This window comes from Fundulus heteroclitus, chromosome 7 (genome assembly GCF_011125445.2).
Source record: "Fundulus heteroclitus isolate FHET01 chromosome 7, MU-UCD_Fhet_4.1, whole genome shotgun sequence".
Lineage (NCBI taxonomy): Eukaryota > Metazoa > Chordata > Actinopteri > Cyprinodontiformes > Fundulidae > Fundulus > Fundulus heteroclitus.
The window spans coordinates 932,630-953,552 of record NC_046367.1 but is presented as its reverse complement, the minus strand read 5'-3'; the positions used below and the strand labels follow the sequence as shown (position 1 = coordinate 953,552).

The following is a 20,923-nucleotide window of genomic DNA, read 5'->3' as shown; positions in this document are numbered from 1 at the left end:
GACAGGTTTGCTTTAGAAGCTCACACATGATGCTGAAAAAATCATTCAGCTTACCACAAACTTCCTCATAACTGGCAATGTAGCACCCGTTTCAATGATAATGCATAGAAGCACATTTTTCTTTGTCAGACAACGTCAACAGCTTTTCCAGTTGTTTCAACAGATCAGTGAAATATCTCACTAAAGACTGGGAACATTAACTCCTTGGCATGTGTAAGCGAGTGCGACCTCAGCCTTTGGATCACAACCCCTCTTATTATGGGAAGAAAGCAGTAATGAATCTGCTGGTCCTCCTTAAAAACTCATTATATATTCTCATTAGGGCTGGACGACATGGACCAAAAAATAATATCTTCATATTCTTAGGATGAAGGCCAAGATACAAGATTTCTCTTTATTCATTTTTCTTTTCATAAAGTAATTATAAAAAGGCGTCTCTGAATCTAAGCTTTATGTCAAATGTCTCACAAACACATTTTTATCAAACAGCTGTAGATAAATATAAGAAACGGCTGAAAAATAGTTTACTGGAATGGATAAATGTATGATTAGAACACAACATAGAATATCTCCTTATAAACAATATAGTTCCATCTTGCATCTCTTCTAAAAAAATCTCGATATTCTTTAAACACTAAATCTTAACCCACAGATGTAGCCTACACTAAGTTTAAATAGTCTGCAAGACACCAAAAGCTATAGTGGAATTTCCTAATCTATGCACCAGCTACGTGGCTAATAAAGTGCAGTATATGCTAAACTGAATCAGTATTTAGCATGGTTCCCATGTTTAGCACCTAAACCTGAACCGAAACTCCCCTACTGTCTGGATGAGGTGGATCTCCATCTTGAATGTAGCTTTTTATTGGAAACTTCTTTGACTTTTTTAGGATTTCCCTGCATTCAGCTTCTGTTCTATCAGGTGGAGAGTCCTTATATTCATCACCTCTTTGTTTCACCTCCTGCACAGCTTCCATGAAGAACAGTAATGGTAGTCGGGTGGCTCCTGGAGTCAACGGGCAGAATATGGACTCATTCAGCTTCTCTGAAGGAGAGCTGCTGCTCCAGGTAAGAGACTGATTAAACCCCTGGAAAACATTTAGAGGTCTCTGTTCTAGAAAGCGTCCGGAAGTCTTTCACACCACCTGCATACTCATCCAACAACACTTTGGTCAAGATGTTTTTATGTTGCATTTATCACACATACATCAGGAGCTTTCTTCTTTTAGTTGTGCTCAGGATACATAGAGTCATGTCTTAAAGCCCTGACAGGTCACGTTTAGCTAGTAACTAAATGCTAATTAAAAAAAAACATTCAATCTCAAATATGGTCTGTGAATGGAACCCTAACCCTGATATGGAAATACAAATCCTTATATATCCATTTTAAAGGTATACTATGCAACCGGTGCACTGTCATAAAGATGCTCAGCTGTTCTGGTTTCTCCAGGCGCGGTTGTTTTGAGCTTAGCAGACAGGCGAACGCAACGAAAAGTGGAAAAAACGGCAGTACAAACAATGACTAACACAGTGAAAGTATGAACATGCACAGAGAGAGAGAGAAACCATTCCAATGTTACTTACTATAGCATCAGCAGAAACGCGAGGTCCGCGTCAGCCTTGCAGCTTTCTTTTTCTTTTAGCTCTCGCCATTAGGAAAAAGCTTTCCCGATGTTCACCCGTGTACGACTCCTCTCTCTGTCCAGAGCCCTTTTCCTCTTTCCTACCTGCTCCGACATGGGCTTTCGCTGTTTTCTCACTGGTTCCGCCATGATAACTGCACAAATATCGCCACTGCGCTAGCAACGAGCATGCCTTTCACTGGGGGCGTGTAGCAGTTCTCGCTGTAAAGCAAGACCGACTCTCGCGATGCACCAGACTTCTGAGCCTGTGTTTGCGGGCCGAGGGCTCCTGCAATTACAAGTTCCCCCACAGACCACCAGGGCGGCCGAGAAAACCTTTGTTCAACCTGAAATGACTCATTTAATCATCCAAAATGGTATGGAACATATTAATTAAGTGAAAAATGTTGCATAGTATGCCTTTAAATACACAGAGCCTTTTGTTCCAAAACTGGACCAAATACAGTGCCTTCTAAAATGTTTCATACAAAACAGAACCTGTTCACATTTTGTCACATTACTAATTAAATCTGCAGCTTTCTTGTCATTTTATTTGACAGACCAACACGTAGTAACGTGTAGTTGTGAAGTGGAAGGAAAAAGACACACGTTTAGATTTTGCACCAATAAAAATGGGACATGTTTTGTGGGTTTGTAGAGCCACCTCTCACCCCTCAGTAGAAAGCGGCTACTCCTAGCAGTTCTCTGAGAATGTCCCTCATGTAAGAAAAGTGATGTGCAGCTGATAATATATAGATAAATCAATGATTAGGAAAGTTTTTCAAGTGAAAAACTTCAAAATATATTGAAAATCTATTAATCCAGAAATGATGAGACATTTAATCGTGGTCTGATCAGCCTCTCCCGACAGAGAATTATGTGGAGTATTTGTATTTAGTAGTGACACTAACTCACAAACACGATGACTCACTGTCGCACACTATCAGTGAATAATTAGCTAAATAATTCTGAGCTAATTATTTATCAGAAGCTTTACTAGAGTTGTTGACAGGTCTTACATATAAGCATCCAGTGGCGATTTCATGGCCTGCTGTTTTTCTCTTTAATATTAAGTTGCGTTTGTGTCCCTGTGTCAGCACCAAACGGCGTGGCATGTGGAGGTGCTGCTCATCCACATCAGGTCACATCACGTTGTTGTGTTCCCTGTGCAGGCGCTGAACGGCTTTGTGCTGGTGGTCACGTCTGAAGGAATGGTCTTCTACGCCTCTCCTACGATCAAAGATTACCTGGGCTTCCATCAGGTCAGACATGATCCTCCCGTCCTGTCTGGGTGCTAAAAGCTGCTCTACACAGAAGCCTGCTGTGTTCACAACGTTATGAGTAAAACTACACGCATTCAGTGAGGGAGTTTTTATATCCCAAAAAAACATGAAAATTAATATATACAAACTACAACATTACTAATGCAATCAAAACAATATTTAAATAAAAATTTGATTTAAAAGACATTTGGTGGTTTAGTGTGTGTTAAAAATACATTCAGGGTTTCCCCCACTCTAAGCTGCCAGGCTATACTCGACTCCCCTGATTAATGTCACGCAGTAATCTTTCTCCAGATGTCCTGATAAACTGTGTCATCCTCAGAATTCAGTTCTTGTGTTCAATGTTCATGAAAGGACAAGGAAAGCCTGAGAAGCTACAGCTTCTCTAAGGCGTCACCAGGGAAAGCCTGAAAGAAAAACACAGCTGGCAAAGTCGGGGCTGTATATTTCTGAAACCTGATAAGCTGTGTTCACTACCTATCAGCGCAGACCAATCACAATAATGGTGGAGGCTTTGGGACTTGGGAAGTTACCCTTCAGTCACCCCCTAACTCCTCAATACAGGTATATCTAAAAAAAATGTAAATATTGCATAAAAGTGCTATATATTTTGCCAGTTATCTCAGAAAGTGAAACTCATATATTTTATAGAATCATTACACATAGAGTGTTATATTCCAAGCCTTTGTTTCTTGTATCTTCAATGATGGAGAGGTGGCCTTGTAGCTTTGTTTACGCTTTTGTTACAGGAGCGATAAGGAAGCTATTTACTGTAAAATCAACCTTAATCATTCTAATGTCTCAGCCCGGATGGAAGTAACATTCCCTTTAAACAATCGGTCCTCTCCATTAACAATGTCTTAGTCACATTTTGTCCTGTCAAACCTAGAGGTACGGTGCATAGCCCATGTTTACTTCCTGGTTCCTCAGCCAATCATAGGAGCGTTCACAGGGTTCCCAAAACAGAGCGCAGCATTTGGTATTTTATCTTAGCAAAAGAGCAGCAGGCTGCTAATATAGAAGCCAGTAAGAGAAGCAGACCAGAAATAGAACAGAATACAACACCATATTTAGGGCTGGACAATATAGAAAAATAGCATTATATTGATCGATATCAATAATTATCAACAAATTCAAAACATATTGTAAGTGCAGCCCTGACCATTTTATGCTGTTGCTTAGCAACCTATTTTTAGATACAGAACTCACAAACACTGAATTCAAACTCAACCCTTTATTCAACCAACTTTATACCAAAACTGCAAGTTTTTAAAAAAGAAAAAAGATGAACCCTTTGAAGAGGGCGGAGTGTTCCTGGGTCAGCATTTGTGATTGGTTGGGAGGATGTAATGACTATAATATTAACTCGCATGGCTAAAATGCGTAAGGTAGTAAAACCTTTATTCTATTGACCTTTTTAGGTCTATCATTTGATATATATTGTTATTGAACTAGCATCCAGCCCTAATCATATTCAATTCAATTCAATTAAGTTTTATTTATATAGTGCCAATTCATGAAACTTGTCATCTCAAGGCACTTTACAAAGTCAAATTCAATCATATACAGATTGGTCAAAAATGTCCTATATAAGGAAACCAGTTCATTGCATCAAAGTCTCTCCAAGCAGCATTCACTCCTGGGGAAGCGTAGAGCTACAGGGAGAGTCGTCTGCATTGTCCATGGCTTTGCTGCAATCCCTCATACTGAGCAAGCATGAAGCGACAGTGGGAAGAAAAACTCCCCATTAATGGGAAGGAAAACCTCTAGCAGAACCGGGCTCAGTATGAACGGTCATCTGCCTCGACCCACTGGGGGTTACAGAAGACAGAACAGAGACACAACAAGAGAGACAAAAAAGCACAGAAGCACACATTGATCTAGTAATCTGTTCTACATTAGATGGTAGTAGCGGGTGATCTGTCTTCTCTGGATGATGTCACAGTTAACAGAACGTCAGACCAGGTGTACCTACTATGAAGATAACAGAGAGAGAACAGAAAGTTAAAAGCTGAAATGACGACAGTCATTTCAATGTAATACAATGCAAAACTGGAGAACAGTAGAAATCAGTAGAGTGAGAAAAATAGACCCTGATGTCCTCCAGCAGCCTAAGCCTATAGCAGCATAACTATAGAGGTAGCTCAGGGTAACATGAGCCACTCTGACTAGAAGCTTTGTCAAAAAGGAAAGTTTTAAGCCTAGTCTTAAAAGTAGACAGGGTGTCTGCCTCACGGACCAAAACTGGGAGTTGGTTCCACAGGAGAGGAGCCTGATAGCTAAAGGATCTGCCTCCCATTCTACTTTTAGAGACTCTAGGAACCACCAGCAGACCTGCAGTCTGAGAGCGAAGTGCTCTGTTAGGAAGATACGGGGTAATCAGAGCTCTGATATATGATGGAGCTTGATTATTAAGGGCTTCATACGTTAGAAGAAGAATTTTATATTCTATTCTTGATTTAACAGGAAGCCAATGAAGGGAAGCTAAATTTGGAGAAATATGATCCCTCTTGTTGATTTTCATCAGAACTCTTGCCGCAGCATTTTGGATCAGCTGAAGGCTTTGAACTGCATTTTGTGGACTTCCTGATAGTAAAGAATTACAATAGTCCAGCCTTGAAGTAACAAATGCATGGACTAGTTTTCAGCATCATTCCTGGACAGAATGTTTCTAATTTTGGCGATATTCCTGAGGTGAAAAAAGGAAACTCTGGAAACCTGTTTAATATGGGATTTAAATGACATGTCTTGGTCAAAAATAACACCAAGATTTTTAACTTTATTACCAGAGGCCAAGTTAATGCCATCCAGATTAAGTGATTGCTTAAGAAGTTTATTTTTTGAAGACTCTGGCCCAAAGATTATAACTTCTATCTTGTCAGAATTTAAGTGCAGGAAATTTAAAGTCATCCAGCTTTTGATGTCATCAAGACATGACTGCAGTCGAAGTAACTGATTGGATTCATCAGGATTTATGGATAAATATAGCTGAGTATCATCAGCATAACAGTGGAAATTAATCCCATGCTGTCTGATAATTTTGCCAATCGGAAGCATACATATAATATATATATATATATATATATATATATATGTATAGTAAATAGAATTGGTCCAAGGACTGAACCCTGTGGTACTCCACAGGTGACCCTAGAGTTTGAGGAAGATTTATTATTAACATGAACAAATTGGAATCTGTCTGACAGATCAGATTTAAACCAGCCTAATGCTTTCCCCTTAATCCCTACAGTATGCTCAAGTCTTTGTAGGAGAATATTGTGATCAACTGTATCAAATGCAGCACTGAGATCTAACAGGACAAGTATAGACACAAGTCCATTATCTGAGGCCATGAGAATATCATTAGTGACCTTCAACAGAGCTGTTTCAGTGCTATGATGAGCTCTGAAGCCTGACTGAAACTCCTCAAGTAGGTCATTACTTTGTAAATGTTCACAAAGTTGATTAGCAACTACTTTCTCAAGAATTTTAGATAAGAAAAGAAGATTAGATATAGGTCTGTAGTTTACTAACTCATCTTGATCAAGAGATGGTTTCTTAAGTAAAGGTTTAATAACAGCTACTTTAAAAGCCTGTGGTACATATCCATTTACCAAGGATAGATTAATCATGTCTAAAATAGGACCACTGATCAAAGGGATCAGTGGTAATGGGTAAGTAAAATTTTACAACAGCGGCAGCACCGTTTAAAAATGGCATATTAGATTGTTGTGATTGTCAAGCTGTTGTACCGATTTGAGACACAATTATTACATTTAGCTCCTGTAAATATAACCCTACTAATCCCTGCTGACCAAGCGGTTGTCCCCTTTTCCCCTCAGTCAGACGTGGTCCATCAGAGCGTGTTTGAGCTCATCCACACTGATGACCGAGCGATGTTCAGAGAGCAGCTCCATTTTGCTTTAAACCCTCCTCCAGTCGCCTCAGATGCAGAATGTAAGTTGTTTTTCCCATGACCGACGAACATGCATGAACTAGAGGAAACATTTGAAATCAGGATATTTTTCTGAGTAATGTATTGGCCCTCTAAGGAGGCTTGTTGCAGAATGTACAGAGCAGCCTGTACATCTTTGAATGGCAGAATACTGGACGGTTTGTCCTCTTATCTGCACTACTGGAAATATGCGGTGTCCGGATCCAGATCTTTCAGCTGAACCCTACAGTTTGTGTGTCACTGTCTCCATGTTTGCTTGCTCTCTGTTGCCCTCCCAGTCTCTCAGGGCTGTGCTAAAGCAGTGATGTACAACCCTGAGCAGCTCCCACCGGACAGCTCATCCTTCCTGGAGAGAAGCTTTGTGTGTCGCTTCCGATGTCTCCTGGACAACTCCTCCGGCTTCCTGGTTTGTCGACACCTAATTTAGGGATTAAAAACATTTCTACAAGCAGCATGTAACACCAATGCTTTTTTTGAAACAGGCACTGAAGTTCCACGGGCGACTAAAGTACCTCCAAGGCCAGAACCTTTGCAAGGACAGTGAGACATGTAAAAAGGTTCAGCTGGCTCTGTTTGCCATCGCCATGCCTGTCCAGCCTCCATCCATCGTGGAGATCAGAGCCAAAATGCTTCTCTTCCAAACCAGGCACAAGCTGGACTTCACACCAACAGGCGTTGATACCAGGTCCTGCTAAACCTCAGATCAGATATTTTGCTTTCCATAACGGAACATTTGAAAAGTTCCCGAGAGCCCAGTGCAGTCTGAAGAGATAAAAACAAAGAATTTGATTTGATTAGAAAGTAACCTGAAATCAGATTGTGTTAATGTAAGGTAAGGTCTTTTAGCTCCTGTGCTGACCGTGACAGGTTGGTAGGAATGGAGGCCAACTGAACATACACTCTTTTTTTACTGGATTCAGATCCAGCAGCACTAACATGACTTTTCTTGGCTGTATCTCCAGGGGGAAAGCCATTCTGGGTTACACCGAGATTGAACTGTGTATGAAAGGCTCGGGCTACCAGTTCATCCATGCTGCCGACATGATGTACTGCGCTGACAACCACATCCGCAGTATGTTCTCTCCTCGCACGTCTTCTTTGCATTACAGTGGAGACCCAGTAACACTGGTGTTTATTTTTTAAAAAGCAGCTACAGGGTCTGTCTTGCCAAAGCAATCATATGCCTTAAAGCTAGGGTCGGCCATTTTTCCAGAAGTATTCCCCAAATCCCTTTTTGAATAGCTACACGAGCGCAAGATCGGCTTACCTCTCTCTTCAGGGGGTTCACGTCTTACAAATCTCCCAAAACCACTCTGGTCTTATGTCTTCCTAATGAGGCCTTAGGCAAGGCAAGGCAAATTTATTTCTATAGCATATTTCATACAGTACAGCTTAGCCGCTAAGCTAACTGGATAGAGAAACACTAGAAGTGCGCATGTGCAGCCAGCAAGCAGAAACTCACTGGCGTTAAATGAGTGCGTCAGAATGATTGGCATGTGGGACAACCAATGAATAAGGTGATACCCCCGGAACTACAGAAACAGAGGGGGGTGAGTATATAACGTCTATGCGAGAGAGCAGGACCAAAACTCTGACTAATCCATTGGATTGGTTAGAGTTTTTACAGGCCTGCAGCTCCCACAGAGAATGATTATTTTAAGCTCCTCTTTGTGAATACATAATGTATTGACTACTTTCAGGATGGAAGGACCATTTTACCCAGTATTACAAACCTGTTTCTGAACAGGATTACTTAGTATAGCTTTAACTGTTTTACGTCATATTAGCCACGGTCCCACCACCATCTTTACTTTGTTTTGTTGGGATTTTGTGAGAGATTAAATAGAACATAACTGGGGAGTGGAAGGAGAATGATTTAAGGCTCTCCACATGTGTTGCGTCTAAAACTCTGAAAAGTGTGGTATGCATATATATTAATGTTCATTATAGTCAGATACCCCTAAATCATTCTAGGAAGTCCAGTACTAGAAATGCAGCTGTTCTGTCTCTGGCCTTTGTTAGAGAACATTAATGAACCACCAGCATCACGGAGGCCAAGGAACACAGCAGACAGGTCAGGGAGGTTATAAAGCAATATCACATGGCTCTGTTTAGTTCCTTCTCTTAGAATGGAAAGAGTATGGCACAGTTTTAGAGCTACCAAGACATTGTTTTTACTAAACTACTGGGCAGGGTAAGGACAGCATGAAAAAGAGAAGCAGCCAAGAGGTACACTGAAGGAGCTGCAGAGAAATCTGCAGAGAAATCTGTCTATTAGTAGTTTACTCCACAAATCTGGGCCCACATGGAAACCACTATGAATGGAGGCCCTGCGGACATCACCGTGACCACTCCACCAGCACCACAGTAAAACATAGTGGTGGCAGCATCATGTTGTGAGGACACGTTTCTGCAGCAGGGACAAAGAAAGTCACACTAAATCAAAAGATTGATGGCACTAAATACTGAAAATTGTTCTGAAGCGCTGTAAAAGACAATACTTTTGGACCAAAGCATATTTATGTGTCAAAATGTCTCATGCATGAAAATTGCAGAGTTAGAATATCAAGTCTCAGAGCTGGTTGAGACTTACCACAAAAGACTGCCAGTGGTAGCTCCGGAGAACAGACTGAGGGCAGAATACAGAACCATGCCGCACTTTCCAGATTTTTGTTTGAAAATACTGGTGTAAACCGTACAACTTTGTCCTGGTCTGTCACATGAAATGGCAATAAAATCAAGTTTGTGTTTGACTACAGAAAGGAGAGTTTATGTGGTTTATAATGGTCTTAAATCTAACCTGGGAACAGGTTTCTTTCCATTTCGCAAGTTCATTTGATCAAATGTTGGACTAACTGGGGGTGATGTCTTTTACTGTTTGTTAAATAATTGAGTCTCATTTCTTTAGTTAACAGGTGATTGAACTTTATGTAGCATTTTTATGACTCTTTTTTGTGATGTGACAGTGATCAAAACCGGAGAGAGCGGCCTGACTGTGTTCAGACTCCTCAGCAAATCCAACGGCTGGGTGTGGGTCAAGTCCAACGCCAAGCTCATCTACAAAGAAGAGAGACCCGAGTTCATCATTGCATTCCAGAAAGCCTTGACGTGAGTGGCTGCACGCACTGACAGCAGGGACAATTCTGAAATCAACCAGAACCAAGTCAAGCTGCCAGTGAGGTTTCATGACGCAATGAACACTGCCTTCTCTGTTTCAGCAATGCGGAGGGAGAGGAGTACCTGCGGCAGCGACGACTCCAGCTGCCCTTCAGCTGTGCCACGGGAGAGGCCATCCTCTACAACACAGGCCCCACCATGGACATCTCACAGCTTAAGTTTAACAAAATGTTCGAAAGCGAGGACACCAAGAAGGACATGCTCCCCACCTCTTTGCTGGACTGTTTCCTGAGACATGATGAAACCATCTACACCCAGACGGTGGATACCCCCCTACCTGTGGACCGCGTGTTCATGGACAGCCACGCCCTGGTCAGCGTTGGCAGCAACGAGTGGCAAGAGAGCAACTCAGCAGCTGGCCCCATGCTGGTGAAGGAGGAGACCAAACAGTCAGTGGTAGCTGTGATCGACAGCCTGGAGAAGCTGACGCAGGGCGGGGAGTTTGAGGATGTTTTGGGGAACCTGGACATCGACGATGCTGAGCTGATGGAGTGGGAGAGCTGCTTTAAGAGATTACACCAGGAAGAGGATCCGCAGAGGAGCGCCGGGTCCGATCTGGACAACTTCATCACCGATGAGATAGTGGACTTTATTGACTCCGTGTTCAAGGAGAGGGGGGAGGGCTGTCTGAACAGCCTCACCTCCGGCTGCCTGAAAGAACTCAACATGTCTTCATCTGAGCTGTGTGAGCCGCAACTGTTTCAGACTCAGAGCCCCGATTGTTCCTACTCCCCGGCGAACGGCTGCTACGCCCGCGCCGGAGAAACACTCAACAGAGAGTCTGCTCCCATAGCCAGCCGGAACCAGAAAGTCTCCCACCAGGGCTCTCCCATTGACAGCAGTATGCCACCTCTTCAGCAGCTGCAGCTGCAGGACATTTTCAGCCCTGCTATTGAGCTGCCACAGCTCTCTGTACCCAACATCTCAGTCAACGCTTCCTTCCCTGCTAATCTGTCCTGCCATCAGGTGTCCATCGGGCCAGCAAGCTCCTCTCAGAGTGGTTATGGTCAGGCTCAGCAGCTTGTGCAGCCTGGAAGCCATCTGGGTGCGCCTGGACTAACAGGAGCTGGGCGCACGCTGCAAAGTTCTGCTCCTCATATGAGCAGCACAGCGCCTGGCGTAAAAAACCTTCTGCCACCCAAGAGTTCCCATAGTTCAGTCCCCTCCACCGTTACTGCCGGCTACCACCCAGAGTTCCTGCAGAAGGGTGTGATGTTTGAAAACTACAGCGCTCCTCTTCAGCAGAGGCTGCCACATGCTGGCATGGTGCAGAACGGACACGACCCAATGGGCACAGCCCAGAGCCAACATGTGGGGAACCAAACGTTCCCACACGCGAGCTTCTGTCCAAGCAGTGTCAGCAGACAGAAGCAGATGGAGCTGGGGGGGCCGGCAGGCAGCCAGGCAGCCCCTAGCAGTAGCTGCATGTTCGAACAACACTTCCCCTCCCTCCCAGCAGGGGGAAACATTCTGTCTCAGTGTGGGGCCCCAGACTTCAACGGGGCTAACGTTTCTCTGGGTCCCAGTCCTCACCAAGCGTCCTGCTACAGCCAGTGGAGCAGCAGTGAGCTTCCAATGGGCACATCAGCCATCAACCAGGAGATCGCCACCATCAGGCCACTGACTGCGGCCCCAAGCATGGCCCCCGCAGAAGACTCCTGCGCCATGCACCACTACCTGGACAACAACCTACAGACACAGGTAAACGGCCGTAAACACACAAACATCAGCCCAGCGCCGGCCCCACAAGGAGATGCCCGCTCGTAGTAACACTCCAACCGAACATTTAAAGGTATCTTTTTCAGCCGCCTAGCTTACTCTACACATTGGTTTGCCAAGCTGAAGTCCTTCATCTCTGACTTCACCCTTATAACAGAGGATGGCAAACGCTTTGGATGGAGGGCTGCGTTGTCTTAAAATTTGGCAGACGGGCCAGGCCAGCATTAGATGGATGGAAAGTGTTCGTCAGTTGCAGCTCTACCTCCTACTGTGCCGTTTCGGGGTCTTGTGAGAACAGACGCGACTCCAGCTGAAGCCGTGTCTGTTTCTTTCAAAAGAACCGACTGCAGAATTCTCCGTGCGGCTCTTCCAGTCATTTCCTGTGTTTTTCCACATGTCGAGAGGGCTCTTTCACCATGGCGAGTGTGAGGAAGTGAGCCAACAATTTACAATTTACGTGACATTTGTCCTGAAAATAGAGTCGCGTTGGCTTTGAAGCCTGTCGCGTCTCATGTAATCGTTGATGTTTCCCTTGTAGCTGCAAAAACGGAACTAAAAATAAGTAAAATGTTCCTAAAATGAGTGCATTTTTCCTTGATCTGAGCAGGTCAATAAGATGATCGGCCAGTAGAATAAGATTTTTTCACTTAAAACAGGTACAACTCATCTCCATCATATTATTTCAAGTGCAGTATATCTAATTATCTTATTTTAGGGCTCAAAATACAAAATACCATTGGCAGATAATCTTATTTGCCTGCTCAAATCTATGACAAAAACTCAAATGTTACTTATTTTTAGATCCGTTTTTGCAGCGCTCATGCATGTGTGCTGGTATGTTCACAACAAACGTAGAACCACACAGCCAAGCTGAGGGCCGTATTTGTCCTGGGGGGGCCCTTCTCACCCGTACGAGCCCCATGCTGATCAAGCATAGTACTATGACCACTGCAGTTAACAACACACATTATGTGCCATGACCCCTGTGGATATATGAGGCAACATGTAGATGGCTGAATTTATATAGTCACCACTCAAAGCACTTTACACCAAATGCAGTCACTAACGCACACATTCTGAAAGATGCTCAGTCAGGGCTTTTACTGTGGGACAGGAAAATACTCCACTAAGATATAACACAAGTTCTTTCAATAAACACATTTATTTGTTCATTTAAAAAATATGACACATACCATGAAAAAATGCAACGGCCTTGTTGTAAACCATGGCACTTTTTTCAGATCAAGAAGAGAAAAAAAATAAGGAACCACTCAATTTGAAGGAGAAAAATATGGAACCCTGTAATCTACATTTTTCAAACAAATCTAAGCGAGTCTAGCTTTGCAAAAGAGCGGCGTTAAAAAACGAGCGTGTAGAGCATAATGTGCTGTCGCTAAGCTGAGCCAATGGCATAGAGAGCAGACACGGTCCAGATCAACTGAGAGGTGATAAAACATGAATGGCTCCCTCCAGGTACGCCACAGGACAGCTGCAGCTTTCCTTTACAAATCATCCCAAGCTGGAAAAGACAACTACGATATTTTTGTCCCACCTAAAAGAACGGTCACAAATCAAGCCCAAATTTCCCTTTTGTTATGACAAAGATTCAGAAAGTTACTTTGAAACTAATTTGAACTGAATTTAGATTTAGTTTGGAAGCGGCCGCATTGGACCGATGCTCTCTGATAGTTGGCAGGTAAATTTAAATATCATCATCAAAGCAATAGAAAACGCTGATGTTTGTTTTCCTCAGGATAGAGGCAACATACACAGATTAAATAGCAGCGAAGCCACAATGGATCTTTGCAGTAGCCCATAGAAGAGAGGTGCAGAACATGGACTGAAGAACTTCAGTTTAACTAAACCAGGATAGATCAGAGCTAATGAGAGCAACCAGCTGGTCAAGCACCATATTGTGATCCACAGCAGAAAGACTGCCAGTCTATCACACAGACAGAAACAATCCCAGGACCTTCTTTGTCCAAAGCAACAGTGCTTGGTGTTCCATCACCTGCTGGTCCCCTAAAACACTGCTGTTCTGTTACACGTATCACAACCCGACAGGAATGCCTGGAAATAAAAGCTCAAATGCTGATCTCCTGTCTCACAATCACCTTTTGTTGTCAGCTTCACGTTATTGCGATGTAATCCCCAGCGCAGTGACTGCTTTAGTCTCCATGAGAAGGTAGAGCTTCCAGCAGAAGCTCCTGGCTTAAACAAATAAGGCTGCCATAAACGCCACAGTGGTAAAGCTCACACTTCTGTACACTCAGGGCTCTCTTCAAAAAGCATTATCTATTAATAACAACACTATCTTTTATCCCCCATGTGATGCTTTTACAGATACAGAATGCTTAGTTGTTGTATGAAATATTTCCTGTAGAGCAGTCCTGGTTTTTGCTTTGCAGTTCTGGAGTCCCTTCCAACAGGAAGGCTTTCTTAACGGCTGTCAGCTTATTGTGATGCTGCGTCACTCAGATCCGCCCTCATCAGCAAAGACACATTAAAAACACCCCCCCAGAGTCATTATTATATCATTCATTGTTTAACTGTAGCAGAATGTTGTGGCGCTAGCTGATGTGAATGCACTGCATGCTGGGGCCCTTTGCTGACGTGTGTCTCGTCCGTTCAGCAGAGCAGCAGAGTCTCCAGTCAGGGCCGGGGGCTTTTCATCAGTCCTGCCCTCATGAAGTAGAGCCAAGCCTCGTCCTTCAACCGCAGGAGGACCCAACCTCAGCATAGTTTGCCTGTATCAGCGCTTCTCCACACTGCTTATCTTCCACTATTATGTCTTTTCTATTTCTTTGTACAATTATGCATACGCTGTTCTTTCTGCTTGTCAGCTATTGCTTTAGTGACCATGTACAGCAGTAACAATGAAGTATGAATTAACAAGTGCGTTTACCGGCATGCAGATGGAGTCAACCAAAACTGTTTCACAAGGGAAAGCTGAGCTCCTCCCAGCTCATCTGCACGGCATGTTTCTAAAGCAATCACTAAAGTTCTTCTTAAAGAGTTTGTCATCTGTTTTAAAAAATACTGAGCTGTGCCTTCAAGCAAAAGACACCAGATGAAACCTGTACATTTGAAATGAAACCTTCAAACTGGTTGATGTAATTATATATTTATTTTTGTTTTTTTAAAGTGCCTTTTCTAGGTTGATTTGTTACATGAGAATGTCTGCTTTAGCTCTTGAAACCCCACACGCGTACAATGCACCAGCGTACGTTCATTTGTATGTGTGCAGTATATAGAAATGCACTCCTGGGGAAAATGTTTCTACACACATCTGTCTGCGCCTTCCTTTAAGTGCCTTCTGCGGTCTCTTTGGGTAGATCGGAGGCTCGGTCACATGCTCCTCTGCAACAAGCTAATAACCAAAGCTCCAGTCCAAACGCACACTCCCAAACACTGTCCCCTTCCACGCCCGTGTCCCTTCACACCATGACAGCAGTATGTGGGAAACCTGAAACCACTCAGAAAACAGACAGCGGACACTCAGCCTGCAGGTTCCACCATCAGCTGCTTTAAATGCACGTTTTCCTTTCATGCACACAATTATGGGTTAAGGCATATTAGATGGCAGTAGATAGTAAAGGCATAGTAGATGCTTTAGCTGAAGGAAATGATTGAACAGCATATAACGAGCTGGCTGTTCTTGCCTTATATTTACAGAACAAGTCACCGCCACTGTCTGCTGTCACCTGAACTGATCTTTTTTGGATGGTTCTTAAATTGTAATACCAAACTCAACCACTGGGTGCCGCATTCTGAATAGTTTTGGCACCCACTGTTCCCCAGTCAATCTACAGTCAAATATATGTGGATGAATGCATCAGTGCGGTGCTGAACATCCTTGTGGAAGTAATCACAGGGTTCAAGAATTCGGAAACTGTTGAAAACCCAGTAGGAGGCAGAAAAATATCTTTCTTCCTTTTTTTGCAATTTAATGGAAGCAAGGTGCTCAGCTCCTGTGGCTGTAACACAAGCCCAGATCATCAGCCCTCCACCTCTGTGCTTGTGAGTTGGAATGAGATGTTTGTACTTTGCAAACCTAGATTTGCATTAGGTTTAGAGAACAGAGGCTTTCTTCTTCACTCCTTCTATTCAAGCCATGCTTGCTCAATCTCCTTCTGAAGTTCTCTGCAGAGGTTCTTCATGCTAACTGAAGCTGGTAGAGCCTGAAAGGCAACTCTTTGCCCGGTCCCAGCATTACGGAGTTTGAAACTTTGACTTTGCTGCAAGATTCACTACCGGAGCGAAAGGCAAGATCTTAAAGGTTTTCTAGAAAAACCTGTCGGAGTGCAGAAGGATAAATGGAAAAGCAAAGCTCTCCATGCCATTGCTGGAAACTGAGACAAAGAGCTGCTTTTAAACCCTACCTTTGTATCTGTGGACTCTGTTCACAGTAGAGTTGTGCTGTGGCCCAGAATGAACACGTGGGAGTCCATTTACAACACTTGCACTTATGAAAGGTCCTGACAGCCTTAGAAATGCAGTCAATGTTCTCAGCAGACATCAGAAGAACTGTTACAGCGCAGTTTTAAAAGAACAGCAACAAGATCCTTTGTTCATGGGAATGCTAGCCTCATCAATGCTACGTCTGCTGCAAAGCGCCATCCGTTTGTTGACAGTAGCTTAAGAGGCTGACTGATGAATGTGAGACTGGCTCAGACTTGTGATTCAGACACAGATCCAACACATTCACAGCAAAGACGCACCCAGACCTGTGGCCTGTGCCTCCAGATAACTTCCAGCATTCTGCAGAGATGCCATGCTGGCTGTGCCTACAAGCACAAACTCTTGTTCGGTCCAGCAGGACAGAAAAATAAAGTGTTGTTGTGGCCCACGTAAAGAAAGTGAGAATGTGACAACAGTGCTTTCAGATCTGTTTCTTTGCTTCCTCTTTAGCTTTTAAAAAAAATTCTTCACACTACAGAGAAACGTGGGGGGTTTCAATAAACTGAGCAAGACCTGCATTAACATGGCAGCTTCATGGATTCCTGCTGTGCTGCAGGAAACCACTCAGTATTTAAACTTGTGTCTCAACCATGTATATCAAGTTGTTTATTCTAATGCAAGCAATTGAAATTAGAATTTGTGTTCAGTGATAACCTAAAAATCCAACAGAGGCTTTCTTTCTTGTTGGAGATGTGTCTGCTCCGCCTGCAGGGGGAGCCCAGCTGTGGGACTCTGGTCCAGATGTGGAAAGACTGTAGCCACTATGAAAAACTAGGAGCCAAATGTTTGATTCAGAGCCATGTTGATGAGCAGACATGGGCTTTGACAGCTGCCATATTTCTGCTCTTGTATTAGAAAAGGAAAGAGAAATGTCATTTACTTTTATCTAACCAAGTACTTAAACTATATCTTTATAATAATATAACATGACTTTGTATACTGTTATATGCTTTTTCATAAACATGTGCAATCAATCAGCTGCTGTTTGGCTCATTTTTGTTTTGTGTGTTGTTCTTCAAGTTTGCCTGGACCTCCTCCTGCTGAGGAACTCTTTAAAGCATGGTTCTCATACTGTGCTACATGGGCTGCCTTTAGTGGAACTCATACAAAGCATTTATGGTTCAATAACTTTTCAATATGAATAAAAATGAACAATGACAAGAATGAGATCCAAGAACAGTGCAGTTGAAAAAGAGAAATACCACCAAGATTAGTTGTGCCCAAAGTCAGAGTCCTATATGTTTCGATGTGTCCGTGGTTCCCCACATCTGATTCCAATGGCTGGTTTATCTGCGGGCCGGGTTACCTGCTGAGGAGGTAAGTCTGCCAGCTGATTCAGCTGTGTTACAACACAGACAAAATAAAAACATGGCTGCTGAAGAGAACAGTAGGCGCCCCTGGCCAAGAGGCTTCTTCCATCAATCCAGACAAAGTGATGGAGCGCTCTGTGAAAGGTCCACAAAGAAATGTTTATTGTTTTTACCACTGATCTCTATTATCCACTGGAATGTTAACAGCCCGCTGTTATAAAACGAGTCGCTGTGAAGCCACCAGCCGCCATATTGGTACTCCCTATTTTCCCCCAGTAACTAGGGAATATGTGCGCTACAGCATCGAATAACGAGGATTTTCTCATGTTCAGGGGGGGCTTAAGACTTTTAAAATGTCAAATGCCATATACTTTTATGTTATGTTCTAAAAATATCAAGTACTGAGAAAGTCATGTGCTGAAATATTTTGCATAGTATTTGTTTATATATATATATATATATATATATATATATATATATATATATATATATAAACATTTATAAATAACAATATACAAAAACATATATTTACATATATGTATACATATACACATACTTATATATACATATATACATATTTAATATGAATTACATGTAAAATATTTCAGCACCTAATTTCCTAGTAGTTGATAGTGTTAGTACATCCACTGACTGTAGAATTACCTGTGAAACGTTTTCACTCAGCCAGAAAACTGCTTGTTGTTGCAACCAAATCCTGTGGGATTCTGGGAGAGTAGGGAGTAGTAAGATGGCGGCCAGTGACAAAATCAGCACTCCGGTGTCTAATAGAGATCAGTGGTTTTTACCTTTGGCTTGGAAAACTCCAGATCTTCAGTCAGTTTAAAAGTTCAGATGTATTCTTGCAAAGTTGGCAGGAAGAAAGAAGCCAACAAGTTCAATTCCCAACAAGATAGGGATAGTCCCCATCAGTCAGCAATCAACATCCAGCATCTCAGAGAAGATTACGGAAGTTTTAAGAAATAAAAAAGGAACTTTTCTTACAAAGAACTACAGCTTGTAGCTGAAATTGTTGCTGAGGCTGCAGATCCTGTCTGCATCACAACATTTCCAGCATCATCACAAACAGTTTGAGCTTTTTCCTACAACAGAGCCTCGGTCACCTCTTAGAACATCAGATAGGCCTACAGCAAGTCCTCTCGCTGTCTGGATTTTCACTAATAAAGGATGTTCCCTTTTGACTGCAATATTTTTCTTTTAATCTTTGCCGTGAAATATAAGGTTTTTATACAGATGGCAAGGATTTAAAAATAAAGGTTTTGAGATGTGCATGTGAAAAATGACATATTTCCACCAGAGGGCTCTCTTACACTATACTTGAACTGTTAAGTCCTTCATAAACAGCACAATCCTTCCGTATTTTTGGTGTTCACCTTAGAATTAGCAACGTTGATCATTTGTTGAGAATTTATATCATCTTCACTCATTTATAGCTAAAGTACAAGTAGTCCACCAGAGTCCTGTTCTTGGTCATATAAGGTTAGAGCTGCTTCCATGTGTTATTGAACGAGCAGCAGGGTTGCCAGTTCATCCCAGGGCCAGCACAGAAGCACATGAGATCAACAGTACCAGTCACTTCAAAGGTCAATTCAGAACCCAGCCTTGGACAATGTAGAGTACCCAGTATAACTCCGGTTTATGCAGGGCGAGCCTTCACAGCCGAGACTCCAGCCAGACCCCGTTATGAAGCAACGGGGCAAACCACCACCACCATGTGCAGCCCAGTCTGAGCCGGTACAGAAGCACAAAGTTGATCTCTGCTGGCTGCTATGTTGCTGCCAGCGTTATGTGAGCAAGGAGAGAACTGTCACTGCAGAACATCTGATGAGCGGTGTCATTTACAGCCTTCTACCTAAATGATCTGCAGGAATACAAAACCTTTAAAAAGAAAAAAAAAGCTCCATCTACATCTGGAAGAAACGGTCAGAAGAAAAGGGCTAAATGGTGAGATTTCAGCAGAACTGATCGTGTTTCTTTAATGTCCAGGGAATGTTGTTTCTCATTATTCCACAGACACCAGACCTCTGTGGAACCTGTAAGCTGCTATTATCTTTAGGTTCCTCAGCTAACACATGTTTATTTTCTCAGAGCACGTTGTGAAATAATAAAAATGTATCCTTGAAGCACAATGTTAAAGAACCAGGGCTGAGTATTGTCAAGCAGAGGAGCAGAGAAGTTTTTTATAGTCCAGAAAGAGTTCTGCAGTGTAACGGGAAAATACAGTAATAATGAAATATTGGGAGGATTATAGGACATGAATTTACAATCACTTTAGGAAATGTTTTTTAAAATGTCATTGAAAGCTGTTATTAAACAGTAGAAGAGATCTGAACGTTACCAGGTTATGACATTTTTTGGATCTTACCTCAAGGGGAAGAAACAAGTTCTACATGCAGCCATTAATTATTAAACACCAGCAAAATGGAGAAGTTGTGCTTGAAAAACTAAGCACACCCCATGATTCAGTCGGCTCTAGAAGCAATTTAAGCAGAAATAACCTGATGCAGTATTACCAGAAATGCTAAAAGTTGTTTTATTGTTAGCATGAGTCAGTTTAGCATTGTTAGCCAGTTTAAGCCAAACTTCAGATGGCCAACCGTATCAGAAGCAATTTAATGGAAGCAAGGTGCTCAGCTGCTGTGGCTGTAACACAAGCCCAGATCATCAGCCCTCCACCTCTGTGCTTGTGAGTTGGAATGAGATGTTTGTACTTTGCAAACCTAGATTTGCATTAGGTTTAGAGAACAGAGGCTTCTCTGCAGAGGTTCTTCATGCTAACTGAAGCTGGTAGAGCCTGAAAGGCAACTCTTTGCCCGGTCCCAGCATTACGGAGTTTGAAACTTTGACTTTGCTGCAAGATTCACTACTGGAGCGAAAGGCAAGATCTTAAAGGTTTTCTAGAAAAACCAGAAGGATAATCCAAAATTGTCTTTAGGTATGTCAGGGTTCAGTTTTGATTTGGGTTTTTATTTACTCCTGTCTGGATTTAGTTAGGTTCTGGTTTTTGTTTTGGTTAGTTCAGTTTCCTCCTACCACTCCCACTCAGCCTTCTACTGCAGTTAGTCACACCTGCCAGCCACTAATTAGCCAGACTCACTTCACCTGCCAGCTTCCCTACTTAAGCCTCACTCTGCTGTCACTCCTTTGCCGGTCCGTCATCATTCTACCCAACTCCTGTCTACTCGTGTTACCTGTTGCTACTGGAACCCTGCCAACTCTGCTCCTAGTAAGATTTGCCCACTGTTTTTGGTTATCCTTAGTGATGGCGAGATGAAGCCTCATGAGGCATTGAACCACTCAGCCAACTGGTTCGAGAAAAGGTTCATTTCTTGACGGTTCATGTGCACAGAGCACCACCTACTGGCAAGTTGTATAATC

The 20,923-nt window shown here is 42.8% G+C and overlaps 1 protein-coding gene across 3 annotated transcripts in view; it reads left to right on the top strand.

Moving 5' to 3' along the window:
- Positions 1–20,453, top strand: part of LOC105937229 (aryl hydrocarbon receptor-like) — a 40,067-nt gene extending 19,614 nt beyond the window's left edge. The window contains exons 3-12 of one of the 3 annotated variants that reach the window (XR_004931272.1): positions 971–1,068; positions 2,795–2,884; positions 6,748–6,862; positions 7,139–7,266; positions 7,343–7,545; positions 7,823–7,932; positions 9,827–9,968; positions 10,079–11,738; positions 14,389–15,907; positions 20,310–20,453. Coding sequence is in view for 2 of the 3 variants with exons in the window: in XM_036138643.1 (XP_035994536.1) it covers positions 971–1,068; positions 2,795–2,884; positions 6,748–6,862; positions 7,139–7,266; positions 7,343–7,545; positions 7,823–7,932; positions 9,827–9,968; positions 10,079–11,738; positions 14,389–14,451 (2,609 nt within the window). In the remaining variant the exon portion in view is untranslated. 3 annotated transcript variants of the gene reach the window in all.
- The last annotated feature ends 470 nt before the right edge of the window (positions 20,454–20,923 follow it).